Source organism: Clytia hemisphaerica, unplaced genomic scaffold, assembly GCF_902728285.1.
Source record: "Clytia hemisphaerica strain Z4C2 unplaced genomic scaffold, Clytia hemisphaerica genome assembly, whole genome shotgun sequence".
NCBI lineage: Eukaryota > Metazoa > Cnidaria > Hydrozoa > Leptothecata > Clytiidae > Clytia > Clytia hemisphaerica.
In genome coordinates this window covers 1,984,375-2,000,491 of record NW_027104594.1, presented here as the reverse complement: position 1 = coordinate 2,000,491, position 16,117 = coordinate 1,984,375, and the positions used below count along the sequence as shown (strand labels likewise).

General features: G+C 35.8%; 3 protein-coding genes across 3 annotated transcripts in view; 2 read left to right on the top strand and 1 right to left on the bottom strand.

Annotated features, from left to right (window-relative positions):
• The window catches only part of LOC136823875 (uncharacterized), a 69,240-nt gene extending 53,334 nt beyond the window's left edge, over window positions 1–15,906 (bottom strand). The window contains exons 1-7 of the mRNA XM_067080031.1: window positions 15,693–15,906; window positions 3,998–4,115; window positions 3,158–3,204; window positions 2,098–2,464; window positions 1,652–1,726; window positions 748–828; window positions 235–279 (exon numbers count right to left, since the gene is read on the bottom strand). Of these exons, the coding sequence (XP_066936132.1) occupies window positions 235–279; window positions 748–828; window positions 1,652–1,726; window positions 2,098–2,464; window positions 3,158–3,204; window positions 3,998–4,090 (708 nt within the window). The 5' untranslated portion in view covers window positions 4,091–4,115; window positions 15,693–15,906. The remainder of the gene's footprint in view (window positions 1–234; window positions 280–747; window positions 829–1,651; window positions 1,727–2,097; window positions 2,465–3,157; window positions 3,205–3,997; window positions 4,116–15,692) is intronic.
• LOC136823927 (uncharacterized) overlaps window positions 1–16,117 on the top strand; it is a 402,896-nt gene that overhangs the window by 247,427 nt on the left and 139,352 nt on the right. The window lies entirely within an intron of this gene.
• Window positions 7,617–15,833, top strand: LOC136823877 (uncharacterized). Its single transcript, XM_067080033.1, has 4 exons — window positions 7,617–7,781; window positions 13,519–13,575; window positions 14,857–15,165; window positions 15,729–15,833. The coding sequence occupies exons 1-4, from the start codon at window positions 7,623–7,625 to the stop codon at window positions 15,831–15,833; spliced, it is 630 nt and encodes a 209-aa protein (XP_066936134.1). The 5' UTR covers window positions 7,617–7,622.

The window sequence follows — 16,117 nt, the reverse complement described above, 5'->3', positions numbered from 1 at the left end:
CGTTAGATGAACGTTGAAACGACGTCATGTTCCAACTTGAACGCATAGGGGATTCGTTTTCAGCTTTACTAGGATCAAAGAATGTCACCATATTGTTGGCGAGATCCTCGATGTAATGAATTAGGCATCATTTGAACCAAGTAAACTCATCAACTTTCTCGAATCATTCGGAACGCAAATATTACGCGTTTTAATGTATTAGCGCTGATAGGAAAATAAACAATGTAAACTCACATTGAAATCGTCGGAGTAACTCTCGTTTGAATCCGAGCCCGACTTCTAAAAGTAAAGAAAATGATTGAAAGAAACAGCTAAAGCCGCTGCATAAACGTATACTCTATTCATTTTATTTCGTAACTAGTTAAAGATTTTAGACCTCAAGTTAGGTGATTTGCAAATAGGGGCGAGAGGTAATCCTCTCGAGGTAAATTTAAAAGTAGTTGTTACACAAGGAGAGCGCGTGTAAACCCTTAGCCGGGTTTACCTGGGGGAGGTATGTGCACGTTTGTTAGGTGACCAGAGGAGACTCGCAGCACTGAAACTGCCTGTAATTCAATTCTTGATATCCATGACCTAATTTCTTATACGGAAACAAAGAAAAACACCGGGCGTTTGCCATCAGTTTCATTGTTTAAATTCAAAACTGGTGGCAAACGTCCGGAGGTTTTCGGATGTTTTCGTAAAAAAGATTACGTCATGAATATTAACAATGGTTGATTATGAACCGTAAAGAATTAAAGAACTTACATTAGTATCCAGTGAACGATATGCACCTGGTCTATGGAGGATATTATGCTTGATGTACTGATGCTTCTTGTAATGTTTATCCTACGAATAGAAGAAATATCTTGGTATCGCTTCCTGTTGGATCTATGACCATTTGAGTTCTGACAACACTCAAATAACAGTACACGTTTTTTTTTTATAAGAACGTCAAAGATTTTCGAAGCCTTCGGATGTTCTTAGTTTTTTGGATTTGAAGCCTAAAAATGTTCGTAAAATGTTCTTATTTTCAGCATTTTTTGAGCATTTTGATGTAATTTCTTAAGAAATTGCATGTTATTAAGTCTCCAAAGCCTTAGTATGTTCTTAGAATGTTCTTAAATTTTTGGGCCTCGAAGCCTTATGTTCTTATATAGTTTATTCTTATAAAAAAAAAAACGTGTAAGAGCTTTGACAGAGCTTAAACTTTCGGGGTTCTATTTGCGTCATAACAGCCTAAAACTGACGAAAATTTGCACAGCTAGTGAAACATAACTCTCTAATGAACAAGGTGAGAATAATTTGATATAATAGACTTTTTCATAAATTACGTCACGAACATCACTTGCCTCGTTTTGAAATTATTGGCATGGTGATTAACTCCCAGCGGATTTTATTAAAGCTGCTTTCTATTCATAAAAATATCATTTAATGTCTCAAGGGACATAATCACCATGGAAATTGTTTGAATACGAGGCAAGTGATGTTCGTGACTCAATTTATGAAAAGGTCTATTGTCTTCAGAACAAATAAAGTCTCTATGGTTGATGAAAGATTTTAAATTCTCTACCATTGCTCCTTCACTGATAAGCAACCTTCATAAACCGTCTCGTTGATCATTTCATTATTCATTTATTTATTGTTTACTTCAAAAAAATGTTCTTCTTACCATTTTATCTCGACTGTATTCAGAACGATATCTCTTCGGTAATGTTTGGTACCCTCTTGCCCTTGGTTTTATCCACTGAAAGAGAAAAATTCATATAAAGTTTAATCAAAATGATCGAGTGTTTGGTTTCGTTGGCATTCGAATTCTTCAGTTTTTTAAGTGTCACCGTCGTTGCCTTAAGGCCGGTCTCCACTTTTGCGCGACATGGGCGCGACATGAGCGAAAACTTTTTGACGAAGAAGCACAAATCCGTTAATGGATGCTGGATGCCAGTAGCTTAATGTTGCCTATTATGCTATACAGAAAATACAAGGGTAATTTATTTGGGAGAGGAATAAATAAATGCTGCATGAATAACTTCAGTAGATCAGAAAGAGGAAGAAGATGAATCAACAAAGGAAAAGTCAGGTTGAAAAATAAAAGTAAAACATATGAAACACTTTCACCTGTTGCATCATTGGGCGTTTGGGCGGAACATTTTCTTTCCGTCCTGAAGGCGGTGGCGGCTCATCTCTCGAATAATCTTTTTTCTCTTTCGCTGTACCTTTTCGTGCAGTACCGACACGTTTATCGCGTGGTGTAGTTGGGCCACTACCTCTCTGAGAGTCTTGAGCCTTGTGTTTTGTTGTCGAAGGTCGAGTGCGTAAGCCTGGTTTAGACGTGAAAGGTCTTCGAGGCGTGTTTTCATCAGCACGTGGAATTTCGACAGTGGACTTTTGTGATCTCCCTTTAGCTGATTTTACTTCTCTTCTCTTGGAAGAAGGAAGCGGAGGATTGGCACCTGAGCTAGCGGTATTCTGTTGTTTGTATGGGCTGGAAAGATTAAACATAAGAAAAAAGCCCATGCCAGGGAAATGAATGGTACAGTTTCATGTCTCACAGCATAAATAAATAGTTATGTTGCCAGGCTTAATTACTGCCTTCTCTAGAAAGACGATAGTAAGAAAAATTACCAAGAAAACAAGGTAATCACAAATTTTTTCACAAATTTCACAATTTGTTAAATGTAGCTTTACGGTGTGAGAAATATGCGAAGTGGAGATTTACATTAATTAGAGATACCGTAGTTTTAAGACTTGGAGACAATTGTCTTTTAAGACAATGGTCAATTTTCCTACAGGACGAAGAGGGAAGCAACCAGAGAGGCGGTTTTGTCTGTAGCGTGTTTAAGAAAGAAGTAAAATACACCCCTGTCTCACAGCCCCGGTGGAACTTTCTTTCTCAGTGGGGATAAAAATTCCTATTAAAATCCCAATGGGGATGTAGAAATTCCTTTGTTCCAAGGCTAAAAAATTCAGTCGCAATGGTTTTGAAGTGCAGTTTTTAAACAATTTCGAATGGGGATGACATAAAAGTTAATTTCCAAGTGGGGCTGATTGAAATTCTAAGGTATTTTCCCACCGGGGACGAAATTTTTGTCAGTCTTTCCAGTGGGGTTGGGCTCCCAGCGGGTCTGTGACACAGGGGTATTAAAATGGTCTGAAGAATGGAGTCAAAAGGTCTCACTTGCTGTAGCTCGGTCTTTGAGGAGCTTCTCCATACATTGCGAGAAGCTGAAAAAAGAAAGAATTTTCAATATACTTAAATGCTGGATAAAATCAAAAATATTTTAAATATTTTTATAGTTGTTCAAGTACTTACTTTAATGGTAGAAATTTTAGCGAGACTAATTTTAGCGTATATTAGCGAGTCAGGAAAATCTTGAGTTTTTATTGGATTTATTTTAGCGAATCACGATTTCAAAAGATTTCGCGTGGATAAATTTTAGCGAATATTTGTATTAAATTATTGACTGAATTCGTTTTCTTTGCACTGAAACCCTTCTTATTGATAAAAATTTATCAAGGCAATATAACCAGAAATTTCGCGCGGATAAATTTGAGCGATCTGTCGAATCGGCGTGTTTTAGCAAGATTTATTTTGGCGAAAATAGGGTAAACTCGCTAAAACGCTAAAATTAGTCTCGCTAAATTTTCTACGATTAAAGCGTTGGTAAGCTTGCTCAAAGTTTGGTTCATTTTCAGTTCATTAAGAAAAAGCACTAAAGATCACAGAACTCCACAAAACCACATGACGCTTATAGGACTACAGAATGGATGCTCTGTCTTGTAACAGCTAGGAGCGAGAGAATACACCTTTTCGACCGTAGTCGCGTGGTCAGGCGCGTGCCACTTAATTATTTAACTATCCCCCTAAACTCGATCCAATCCTTTTTTGACACATGTATAGGCGCGAAAAAAGGACTGGGGCGGTTTTATTGGGATAAAGCGGATACAAAATGCCCGCGCAGCAATTGGCGGCTACAGTCGAAAAGGCGTATACACGGAGAGACTCAAATTTCCTTACCCGATACTGATGTAGTTGATAATTGTGTTCTTTCCATCTTTTATCCAAGATCTTGCTGCTTGCTGGTGCAGGAGCATGTTTTGTACGCAACATTCTTCAAACACTGTCTTTTTGAAATCTGTGAAGAATTATAACAAAATAAGAAAGAGCCTGAGAACTTCTTTAATACTATGCTTTTCAGTTGATTACAGTTGACAGTATCCTTATTAGTGAAAGACTCAAATAATCATCAGCTATAGACCGATTCAGCAACATACCATCCAGTTAAGTACAAACTTCAACCAAAAACTTAGACCAGCTGCCTTTTCCTAATTGACATAAATTTCACCTAGGATAAAACTTTCATTCTAGGTCTCTGTCAAAATTAGACTCTCATAAAATACTTAAAAAAAAATCAAAATTCACTATTAGCGAGGTTAAGCAAATGTTTATCTAGACCGTTCAATGCGATATCGTAGGCCTGTACATAAGATTTCACTTGCATGATTTGCTTTGGCAAGTTATGTACAGACCTACGGTATCGCACTTTACGGTCAAAATAAACCCGTGCTTAACCTCGCTATTGTAAATCAAAGAAATTAAGAGTAAACACATCCAATAATAATTTCCTTTTCTCAGATTCTATCATTTTTACATTCCTCGCTTTCCCTCAGTTACTGCTGTTTATAATTTCATATAAATGGTTGTTAGACTGAAACTTTTAATTCAATACTATTAATCAAAACTACCTTGGAAACAGAAAGAAGAAATTTTCCGTATCAATTCTTGACTCACTTGAAATTTTATTTGTTGAATTGAATTTATTCCTGATGCATTAATTATGCAAAAATGATGAATATGAAATGTCACGAATATTCCAATTGAAGATAATTCTTTAATTTCAATAATTTATAAAAAATATTTATGAGCATAATTCTTAGTATAGTAAAACCTCTGGCTGGTTATAATGACCGCCAAGAAGCCTAACTATCTTAAAGTCCGAAACAAAAAGCATAAGAGTATGTTTTCTTAACAAGGACGTTAAATTTTTTGAAAGATATTAGGTCTAAAGCTTTTGATATATAACTTTTGAGGTCTGAAACCTAAAAAATGTACTTGAAATCCGGTGAGCATCCTTTGAGTGCGCCAAGCTGTACCGAATTCTTATGATATTCCTTCAATTATAAGCTCTAGTTCAGACGGCTGACTTTTTGCCCCGCCTATTCTTATTGTTGGAGTGGGCAAAAGTAGGCACAAAGTTACCAGTAAAAAATCTTTGCTTGAAAAAGATTGAAAGAAGACATTGCAAAAGAGGGCAATGCATTGACTTTAGACAGCCAAGTTTCTGCCCACAACTAGAATAGGAAGGACAAAAAGTGGGACGTCTAAACTAGAACTTAGTCTCCGGACCCTTATCATCTTCTACAAGTTTTGTATATGAGCAAACTATATGAACACACCCCTGTCTCAGTGCCCCGGGGGAACCTTTTCCCTCATTGGGGATGAAAATTTCTATCGAAATCCCAATGGGGATAGAAAATCTATTGTTTCCAGCCTAAAAATGGATGGGATGGTTTTGGAGTCCAATTTTTTCAATTCAATTTTCAATGGGGATAGAATCATAGGGCAATTTCCCAGTGGGGTTGAAAATGTAGGGTATTTTTTCCACCGGGTGGGGTCCACCGGGTATGTGACACAGGGGTGTATAAACGGTATAAAGGATTTTGGGCTAAAATATTAAGAACAAGTTAAGAACATTTTTAAGACTTTGTTAACTCTAAAACAGCCGATTTCTTCAAAGCAAATAGACAAAAATACTCAGAAATGTTAAAAATATGACTCAAAAACTTAAGAACATCCAAAGGCTTCAAAGATTTTGAATATTCTTATAAAAAAAGAGCCCAAAGCCTTAAAATGTTCTAAACTTCTTCTTAACATTTTGGCCAGAGAAGCCTCATGTTCTTATATAGTTTGTTCTTATTAAAAAAACGTGTACTATACCAAAGCTGATCACTAGATTGAGCGAGCAAACTGTCACATACACGCTTTTATGAAGAAACTTAATTTTGCCTAAAAATGAGAACCAATCAAAATCAAAGTAAGAGAAATTACGGGGCTTACATTCGAACTAACTTAAGTGGATAATTTTTGGCGGGGATTAAATTTGGCGAATTTTGCCAAAATTCGCCAAACTAAATCCTCGCCAAATCAAAAAATCCCCGCCAAAAAATCGTATTTTGGCCAATCGCCAAATTAAATCCACGCCAAAATTTATCCACTTAAGGTATCCTTTGATGACCAAAATGTTAAGAACAAGTTAAGAACATTTTAGGGCTTCACAAACTCTAAAACACCCCATTTCTTAGGAAAACAGACAAAAATACTCACAAATGGCGAAAATAAGAACATGTTTAGGCTTAAAACTCAAAAAGTTAAGAGCTTCTGAAGACTTCAAAAATTGGATGTTCTTATAAAAAACGTGTATTGCTATTGAAACAGCTCACAAACACCTGCTTTCCAAACATGAGATCACCGCTTGCCCCTTACTATGGAACTACAGTTCATTCGACAAGTACGCATCTTTTCTCGGTCAATTAACATGTTAGGGGTTGAAATGGAAAGGCAGAAATTGCCTAGGGGGTAAAAAGCCTCCCCTAATTAGAAGGAATCGTCTTATATCTCGTTATACAATATATCATCGTGCTGAACAGGTAGAAAAGGTCCCAGAAGAGGGATCAGATAATTATTTCCTAGATATTCCTCAACCTGTTTTAGAGACACAATGGTTTGCCTTTTTCAGTCCTAAATGGCCTCTTCCCAGCGGGCACAAAACTGTTGTCTCAACGTTTATCTAATGTTCACAAAGTCCATAATATAACGTTAATTGAATGTTGAAACAACGTTGTATGCCAGCTGGGTCTAAACTATCAAAGAGTGATATAAGGATATTTTTCACCAGATTTTGATTTCTTAGATCTGATTTAATTTAAGGAGACATCAGGACTTGTGAAGTGTTTTTTTTAACAAATAGCACGGTTGGAGTGAAAACATATTAACAAAATGAGGGAGACTGGGAACGAAAGTGACAATTAGACTCCTGTTAAGCAACTAGTAGGGTAATATAATGAATCCTAATATTTTATTTATAAATTCTCTATGTTTTCCCATTTTTTCAAAGTTTTTATATAAAAGTTTTTTTTTCAAAACAAAGGTTTAGTTTTTCACTTCTTTCTATTTTTTGCTCATAATTTCTTCCTTTTTTCATGAAATGCCATATGTGCTTTGCAAAATCCGAAAATGGGTGTAGTTGAAAAAATACTGTTAAAATTTGAAGAAATAAGAGAGAAATATTTCAAGGAGCCAAGTTTTTTGACTCTGACAAAATTTTTTATCTCATTGCTAAAATAAAAACATTCTGCTTTGGTCTGATTGGTTTGTTATATAAGACTTCAGATGATTTGGGGTCTGATGCGTTTGTAACCTAAGAGAAGAGACTTTAAATTTGAAAATATTCTGTACAAAACATATAGGTTGAAATTGCGTGATTGTTGATAAGTCTTTTGAAGAACTTTCAAGTCGAACTTAGGGTAGTAAATAAGTTCTTAAATTTAAAATATTTGTTTCCTTTATCGTGTAGCGATTAAAAATGGCTGGCAAACAGATTCGAAGAGAACATGGCACGGCAGCTATGATAATGGGTTTGATTGAAATCCTTTGCGGAGCCATTGTGGTTGTGTTAAGCTTCGTGGTGGGTGGAAAAGGAGACCTCAGTGCAACACTAAAACCTTACTGGGCTGGCATAGTGGTAAGTATCACAACGAACGAAAAGAGCAACAGTGGAATTAAATCATTAAGCTAGAGTGTACTTCTGACTGAACTTCCCTTTCTGATTATCTTAATAACAAAATACGCGTCCAGTGAAGTCTCAGCGCCATCCAGTCAATCAAAAAGACATAAGTGGCCCCTGGGCTACATTGGAATCAAATAAAGGATTTACAAAAAACGGACGAACGTAAAATAAGGAAACTTACAAACATTTTTGAATAACCATAAAAGGAGAAATACAGGCAGGCAGATAGACGGACAGACCGATAGGTAGATATAGAAAATTAAAATAAAAACTGGGTAAATACTGTAAACAGATGTCTGGCAAATCATATTTGGATTATACCGAAGTTCAATTAGAATAGATCAACAGATTCCGATTCTCTCGAAGTATAAGTTCTTTGAAGTTACAGGCACGACGGAAGCTTTTTATATCTAGTACGGTGAATGAGGAAATTTAAGTGATTTTATAGCGATTTTACCGACGAAGAGGGAGATTTCGCGTTTTTTTTGTGAAAATCTGGTACGGTGGCCGCCTTACTTGCCGTACCCGTTGCGTCGTACCTGAGTTATGCAGCGAAGGTATAAGTCAGTGTTTTTTACACTTTTGGCAAAAACGTGAAAATTTGGGCACTTTTTTAAAACCAAATTTTAGAGAGCAAGTTTTCGTTCATTATCAAATTTAGTGATTCTATTGGAGAGAGAAAAGATTAAAGATTCCATTCCTTTTTAAATGAACTATATAGCGTTATTGTACTAAAAGTAACGATCTTTCAAAGTTTAGAGCAGTTAATCATAAATTTATTCCATTGGGAAATGGAAGAAATATTCCATCGGCAATAGCTCATTGAGTTTTTAAGCTTTTGGGCTAAAATTTGGCAGGCAGAAGCCTTTAAGCGTTCGCAATCCATAAAAGGAAGAATTATTCCATTTAGAGCAATTCTGCAGGAGTTATTCCACTTTTTCGTTGGATAAATCATTAACTTCATTCAAAATTTTATTGGGTAGTATTTGAGAAATCATGTTCAAGCAAGCATTTGTTCAATCTTAAGCATCCCTAGAATTGAAAAGTTAACATTTTTTTGGAAATGGAGCATGCAGGGATTCCATATTTCACTTTTTGCATAACCCCTTATCATGGTACTCTTTTTTTATTAGTTTGGTAGAAAAGGTCTCATTTCAGAAGTATCTTTTTGTAAAGAATAATTTTACACCACCTGATAGTAAAAAGCCTGCTTTATCCGCAGGTTAAGATATAGATTCATTTGGAGCTCTCTAGAATGACATATTCCAAATTTACAAAAAATCATGCATGTCACGGATGGAATGATTCATCCTAAATGACTTGCTACATTCGAATGTTTTCATCAAGTCCTTTCGAAGAGAAGGTTAGATAATCACTTGATAAAGCGTTACTTGTGATAGAGAGCCTTCTAAGATTGATATATTCCTAACTAGTTCTTGTGTTAAAAAAATACGAAATAAATTACCCAGAAGCATCTTTACGTTCATGTCAAGTTATAATCCATAATCTGAGCTTCTCGTTCAAAAGTGCTCCTTTTTACAGACTTGTTTCATATTATGACAAAGAAACTTTTCATCGAAAGTATTGTAGTTTAGAGCGTGTAAAGATTATTTATTCCATGAAACTTTTGAAAAATGCCAGAAAATCAGTGGCGGCCTGGCAGGGGGTGCAGGGTGTGCAGTGCACCACCCAGAAAGACCTGAGAAGGGCGCCAAAAAAGCTTTTCAAGGGGGCGCCAAAATTTTTTTTGATGTTTGGTTGAGTGATTTGGCGCCCTTTGACACGTTTTTAGCGTCTTTCTATAAGTGCAATGTAAATTTTTTTTCGCCTGCGGCGCTTCGTTTTATTTTACGAATTTTTTCAAAACTACTATCAACATTGAATTGCGAAAAGTCAAAGCAAGAGAAGTGTTGTGTATCCACCAGGGGTTAAAGAGGATGCTCACCCTCCAAAATGAGAGATTGATCGAAACTGCTCGCTGTGGTTTTTGTGGTCTTATGCTGACTAACTTTCTCCTTTTTTGAATATCTTTTAAGGTGTTTGACCTTTCTTACACCAAATTTTTTTGCCTGCGGCGCCACAATTACTAAAAACCCTTATTCCTGCCAACTTTCGGAATTTTAGGGCCTCTTTCAGCCATTGATCTTTAATGGAGAGTAAAGTAACACCAGGAAATAACAAGGAAATAGATATCAAGTTATCATTACCACCACCTTCGTATAAATAAAAGTTGGTTAACTCAGCTCAGATATTCCGGGCGTTACTTTCAACCAGTCACTGCTCTTACAGTTTAATATTTTCACTTAATGGTGGAGGGTTCCAATAAGGACAAAAATACCAGGGGCGCCAATTTCATAGTTTGCACCACCAAGAAAATTAAGCCAGGCCTGCAGAAAATATATATTTTTTTGTTGCAATTCGAAATGTTACATTGCTTGGGTGACTGGTAGACTTCGACTTCTTTGCAATATGCATTATTAGAACTAGGTAACCCTTTAAAAACGGAATATTTCATCCTTCTGAACTCTAGAAATATCTTACTTCTACAATTAATCGAGTTCTTGATACTTATTATGTTTCTAAGAGCGCGGTCACACCAAATGATTTACCTCCGCTTATATAGCTGTTGTCATAACAACAAATATTTTTATCTATTTTTTAATGTGACCACTCGAAAAAATGGAAGAAAAAATCCTAAATTCGAGGAATCGCCTGTTTTAATAAGCGAAAAATAAGACTTGCTCGATAGGGAGTTTCTAAACATCGACCAGAAATGGCGACCACGACCAGCGACCACGACCGGCGACCAGATAAATTTGGGTTATCGAGTTTTTCCTCTTTCTCCACCTTAGAGTCTTTCTCCTATGATCAATTATTTATCGAATTGAAGAGTAAAGCTCACCCCTGTCTCACCTACAGTAATTATAAAGCCACGTGCAAAACGTATAGAACAGCCATTTCAACGCTCTTGGAGCTTGAATGGGGTGTCAATTTCTATCCTTTTGTATTTTCGGCATCAAATTAATTAATGGCAAATTTTTCGCTGAAATTTATTTAAGAAGCTTTATATTTGATCATCAGATCATTATTTTGTCAAAATAAGTCATTTTAACAATGTAAGGACAATAGAATAATTGATGAGATCGATATCTCTAAAACTGCCCTTCCCAGCTTTTGCCTACTGACAATTTCTATCTATTTATACTAAAGGCATCTCATTCAGCATGATTAAAATATTTGGTGTAATAAAGTTAACAGGCATCACACTTAATTGCCCTGTCAATATTTTTGTCAAAAAGTGTCACTTTGTCTAGAAAATGACTGGTAACGTTAAAGGTCACTTTTAGTATTCTAAGCTACAGTAATTTTTTCAGCCACGTGCTCAGTGGTTCATTTGAAAGCCACACCAGGACTCGATTTGGATGTTCTCTACGGTGGAGAGAGCAGATAAACTCGATAACCCAAATTTATCTGGTCGCCGGTCGTGGTCGCTGGTCGTGGTCGCCATTTCTGGTCGATGTTTAGAAACTCCCTGCTCGATAGCAAGTCTTATCGTAGTTTAAGAAGAATTCCTTTATGTTTAAATAAATAGGTCTATTGAAAATGGCGATTTGTGTTTACTTTTCAAATTTTGAAAATTTTGAAAAGATGTGCACATATTTTTTTGCACACGCCATTACATTCACACACAAGAGAAAAACAATTAAATGGAAAGATTTTATTTCGAATGAATGAATTTTTATCCACACAAATTTTTAGACTTATTAGAAATGCTGATTGAAGTTTTCCGACGCGCCGCTTAAAATAAGCAAAAATGGTGATTCCTTTTTAGCATTAGCTAAACTTATATTTTGGTGTGACCGCGCTCTAACAAACTGGGAATAGTCCGAAGAAGCTCAAAGAGGTTACTATGGCCATGGAAGTATAAAGAAACAGGAGAAGTATGCTATTGTAACCAAGCTCGCCCTACGATTAAAAAATTACGATGTATGCATGCTCATAATCTCATATATCGTGCATTCTTAATGAGCTCTTTTATCCATAGGTGAAATCCTATTGGCTCATTTAAGCTTTAGAAATTAGATGAGACGAGATTCATTGTTTCTGACATCAGTGTAAGAAAATATTTGGACTAAAAAAAGGCCTGTAAACTTGGCAATCCTTCATCAAATGATAAGATTTTTCGATCAATGTTTTCCTTAAGGTGAACTCTATTGCTTGATACTTTCCTCCAAAATTCTCCAGCGACTTTATGTCTACACATTGAGTCTGAAATAGTGTGTGCTTATAAAGAACTTTTCATTTTCTGGCTTGAGAAACTATCTTTTCAAAACAAAATTGAACGGATAACGAAATGGAACTTAAACTTGTTTCGTGGACGAAGTTTTATTTAATTTTCGTATATTAAAAGGCTAGAATCTTCAATACTGATCATTAGAATATTAAGAGCAAACTTGAGTTCTACTAAAAAGTCTTATTTCATCGGGCGAGCTTAGAATTTCTTTTGATACATTTTATAAAAGAAATCAAAAGACTTTAACGACCAATTACCGACACATTCAACTCCTGTTTTTCTTTATACCCCGGGGGGGGGCACTCGATCTGAAATCGACCATACGTTCGGCCCAAAATTTGGCTTCTAAAATAGGACCCTTACAGTGCAGTGAATTTCCATGAAAAATCATACCCTTACAGTGCACTTTTTCAAAATTTCTCGCCCGTTAGGGCGAAAATTTTTGCAATTTTCCAAGAAAATGTGGAGTTTTTCCTCCAAAATTGACCAATTTTGTGATAATTTTACCAAAAAATTGGCCTTTTACCAAAATTTCCTACCCTTACAGTGCAGTTCAGTGCATTCTTGTAATTTCCTACCCTTACAGTGCACTAGCTGAACTATGAAAAACCTACCCTTAAGGGCCGAACGTCTGGTAGGTCATTTACCTTGAGTGCCCCCCCCGGGCTTTATACCTCTATGCTATGGCTAGGTTTTTCTGATATTTCTTGTTGGAATATTGATCTTTCTCAGCTCCTTTAGATTATTTCATTAGTATTCATTGTTAAAATTCGTTAACTTTATCTTGATATGTATTATGAGTTCATGCTAAAAATTCTTTCTTTGTTCGATAATCAATATGGTTAAATAATTTTGCTTCCATATAGTCCAAGTTAAATGGAATTTCAAATACTTATTGACTCTGTAAGGGTTGGAATATCATTCTAAAAACTTTCTAGGGTAATCTTGTACGACTCAGCAGACTTTCCACCAAGTTTAGATGTTATAGGACTCAAAATCATTTGATAAAACCTTAAAAATTTATGTTTAGCTTTAACTGACTTTTGTGACGGAATAAGCAATAAAAAAGTGCTCTTCGCTTGTGTTTTTCGAAATTCAGGGATGAAGGTGTAAGGAAATCGTATTTAGAACTTTGAAATTTGTATATAACAATTTCAAATGAGAAAAACACAAAATCTAATTTTTTGGAATATCTCATCAAGTATTGCTCGAGGAAAGAATTTCAACAGATTTGAAATTATAATTCGCAACTTATTGGAAGTTTTCATCCCAAAATACTCAAGAATCGTGATTTTAGACTGAAAAAACCGTTTTTGACGAAAATTAATTTTCACGTTTTTGCCAAAAGTGTAAAAAACACTGACATAAAATCATAATTCATTTTTGTTTATTTCATAGTTTGTGGTGCCCGGATTCGTCGGTTTGATAGTTGGGCTAACCAAAAACCATTGCTCTGTAAGTATCTTCATAGCAGAGGGATAGACCTCGAATGGTGTCAAATCAATATTGTATTGTATTCATTATTGTTTTAATCAAAGATTATTCTAACATTCGAACAATGTGAATTCGAGTCTTATCCCTTATTAACCTGAAGAAACTATAATGTATGTAATTTGGTCCTCAGCTCGAACAACTTTTCTGGTCCCTTAAGCTAAAAAACCATTCTTAGCAATTCTCTACAACTCGAATTTGGGCGTTTAAAAGAAGGGGGCGTTTATTAGGTAATTCATAACCAAGTTCACGGAACCGACAGCAGATTCTCTTTCAAGTTAACTAGGCTACTTTCAAGGGTGGTTTCTACATGCAATGGCTATGTGTATTTTTGAGCAAATTCTAGGATCTTTTGAATTTATAGCCTTTTATTCATTGTTGTTAAAAAACCATAAACTAATTTATCATCTGTTTATGACGTACTACATGTTACGTCATGTTTTCCTGTTTTTCAAGCCCACTATAATTGAAATCGAGTAAAAGACTTTTAAAACGTTGGTTTAAATCTCAGATGACGCAATCTTTTATGCTAAATAAACCAATAAGCTGGGTATTTACTATCACTGAATCTAAAAGAAGAAAACTTGGCATACTCCAGACCTTTCACGTCTTTCATAAAAACAAAGTTGGTAAAACCTGGTCCGCAGTAGCAGGCAGTAGCGTGGTTGCAGGGGGGGGGGACAGTGCCCCCCATCAGACGATTTTTTTGGATGGCGCCGAAATACAAAGGGCGCAAAAAGACGCCTCCGATTACTAATTTCGGCGCCCCTTTGCTCTTTTACACCTTAGATATGGCCTTAGTCCACCTACCACGCTACTGCTGGTCTGGAATCTTTCACTAACATACACTGACTTTCAATATTTTGCAAAAAAAAGTGATTAGTAAACTTTATTTAGAAATTGACAAGAAATGGCCCCAAAGAAGGCACTTTCAGCCCCTCAAAATTCAAATAGATTTCTCGTTGCCAATTCGACCGTCGCCGGAGGCCCTGTTTGTTCAATAACTGTCACTGAGGCTGTGTGAAATATGCGGAAACATAATATGATCACGAGCTTAGTAAAATCATCAATCACTTGGATTAATCTGATGGTTAGCTGTGTCGGAAAAATTCGAAGGAAAACTTTAAAAGAAAATCGTAGTTCTATAAAGAAAAATCTTTTGAGCACTGAAAACGCTTTAATGCCGTATTTTAGCCTGTGATTTCGATGAAGTTTACTAGGCTTAATGATCCATCTTTCTTTCAGATGATTGGCTTCATGGTATTGAACATCTTGGCGTTTGTCATCCAAGCCATCGCAATGGTGCTTTTAGGTCTGGTCATCCTCATTTACACTGCGGTGGCAAAAAACGTCACCAAATATTGCAGACCTCAAAATGGTGGTTGTAAATGCAACTATGATGACGGCACACATTTTTTCGTTGGTGCCATGAAAGATTGTGAGGTCCTGGCTGACGTGACCACAATTTTAACGGTCATTCTGGCGTCCCTGGGTGTAGCTGCTTTGGTTGCTTTGAGTGCTTCGATACTTGGTTGCGTCTCTATCTGCTGTACGGTAAGGGTATACTTCCTATTTGATAAAACACTGTTATGTGAACACGTGAAAGGTGTGACACAAACAAGAACCTAGACGATGCTATCATTTTAGTGACCGTTCAAGGGAGATAGGATCATCTAAATGTGACCTAACGCCACATCCGTATTAGGTTTGAATTTTCTTGGGTTTTTGAGGCTCTCCTTCTTCTTGTTTTCAGTGAAAGAGTCTTTCAACCTTGTGCGAACTTTAACCACCAAGTGGGTGTAGGGCAATATTTAATAAATTAACAAATTTTGTGAGAAAATGTTTACTTTATTACACGAAAATAAGTAGCCATATGTAATTAACACAAATTAAGAAAATTAGTGTTGATTAAAAACAGCCATGGTGGTATCCTAGAAAAAGCAAACAAAATTTGCTTTAATTTTTTCGTGTTGATTACAAGGCCGTTAATTATGTGTTTCTATTTATTTTTGTGTACTAAAGTATCTAAATTGGAACTGGGGATTATATAAAATAAGATTTTAGCAAGCAGTGGTACGTACAAAAAACGAGTTGATCATTTTCATCCTTTTATGCAGGCTCCAACCACGACGGCAGTGATTATGAAAGATGGTACTGATGTTCCTTTGCAACAACACCAACAACCTCCAGCATACAATGAAAGCGAATACCAAGAAAAATAAGATGGTTGCTTCATCTATTGATTGATTGATTGATTGGTCGAATAATTCAAATTTTGACACCATAAAGCGGGGGCTGTAATTAAATATATAACTCAGCGTTCACAAAATAATAATTGACAGAGCTTGGAAAGTCAGACACAAAATTGATAAATTTGACAAGGAAATAAAGGAAAAAGAGCAAAAAGATTTTTAACCACTTTTTGGAAAAATAAAGTTCGTCAATATTGTAAATATATTATAATATAAAGGTTTGTATTTTTAATCACTTAATATTAAACTGGTTG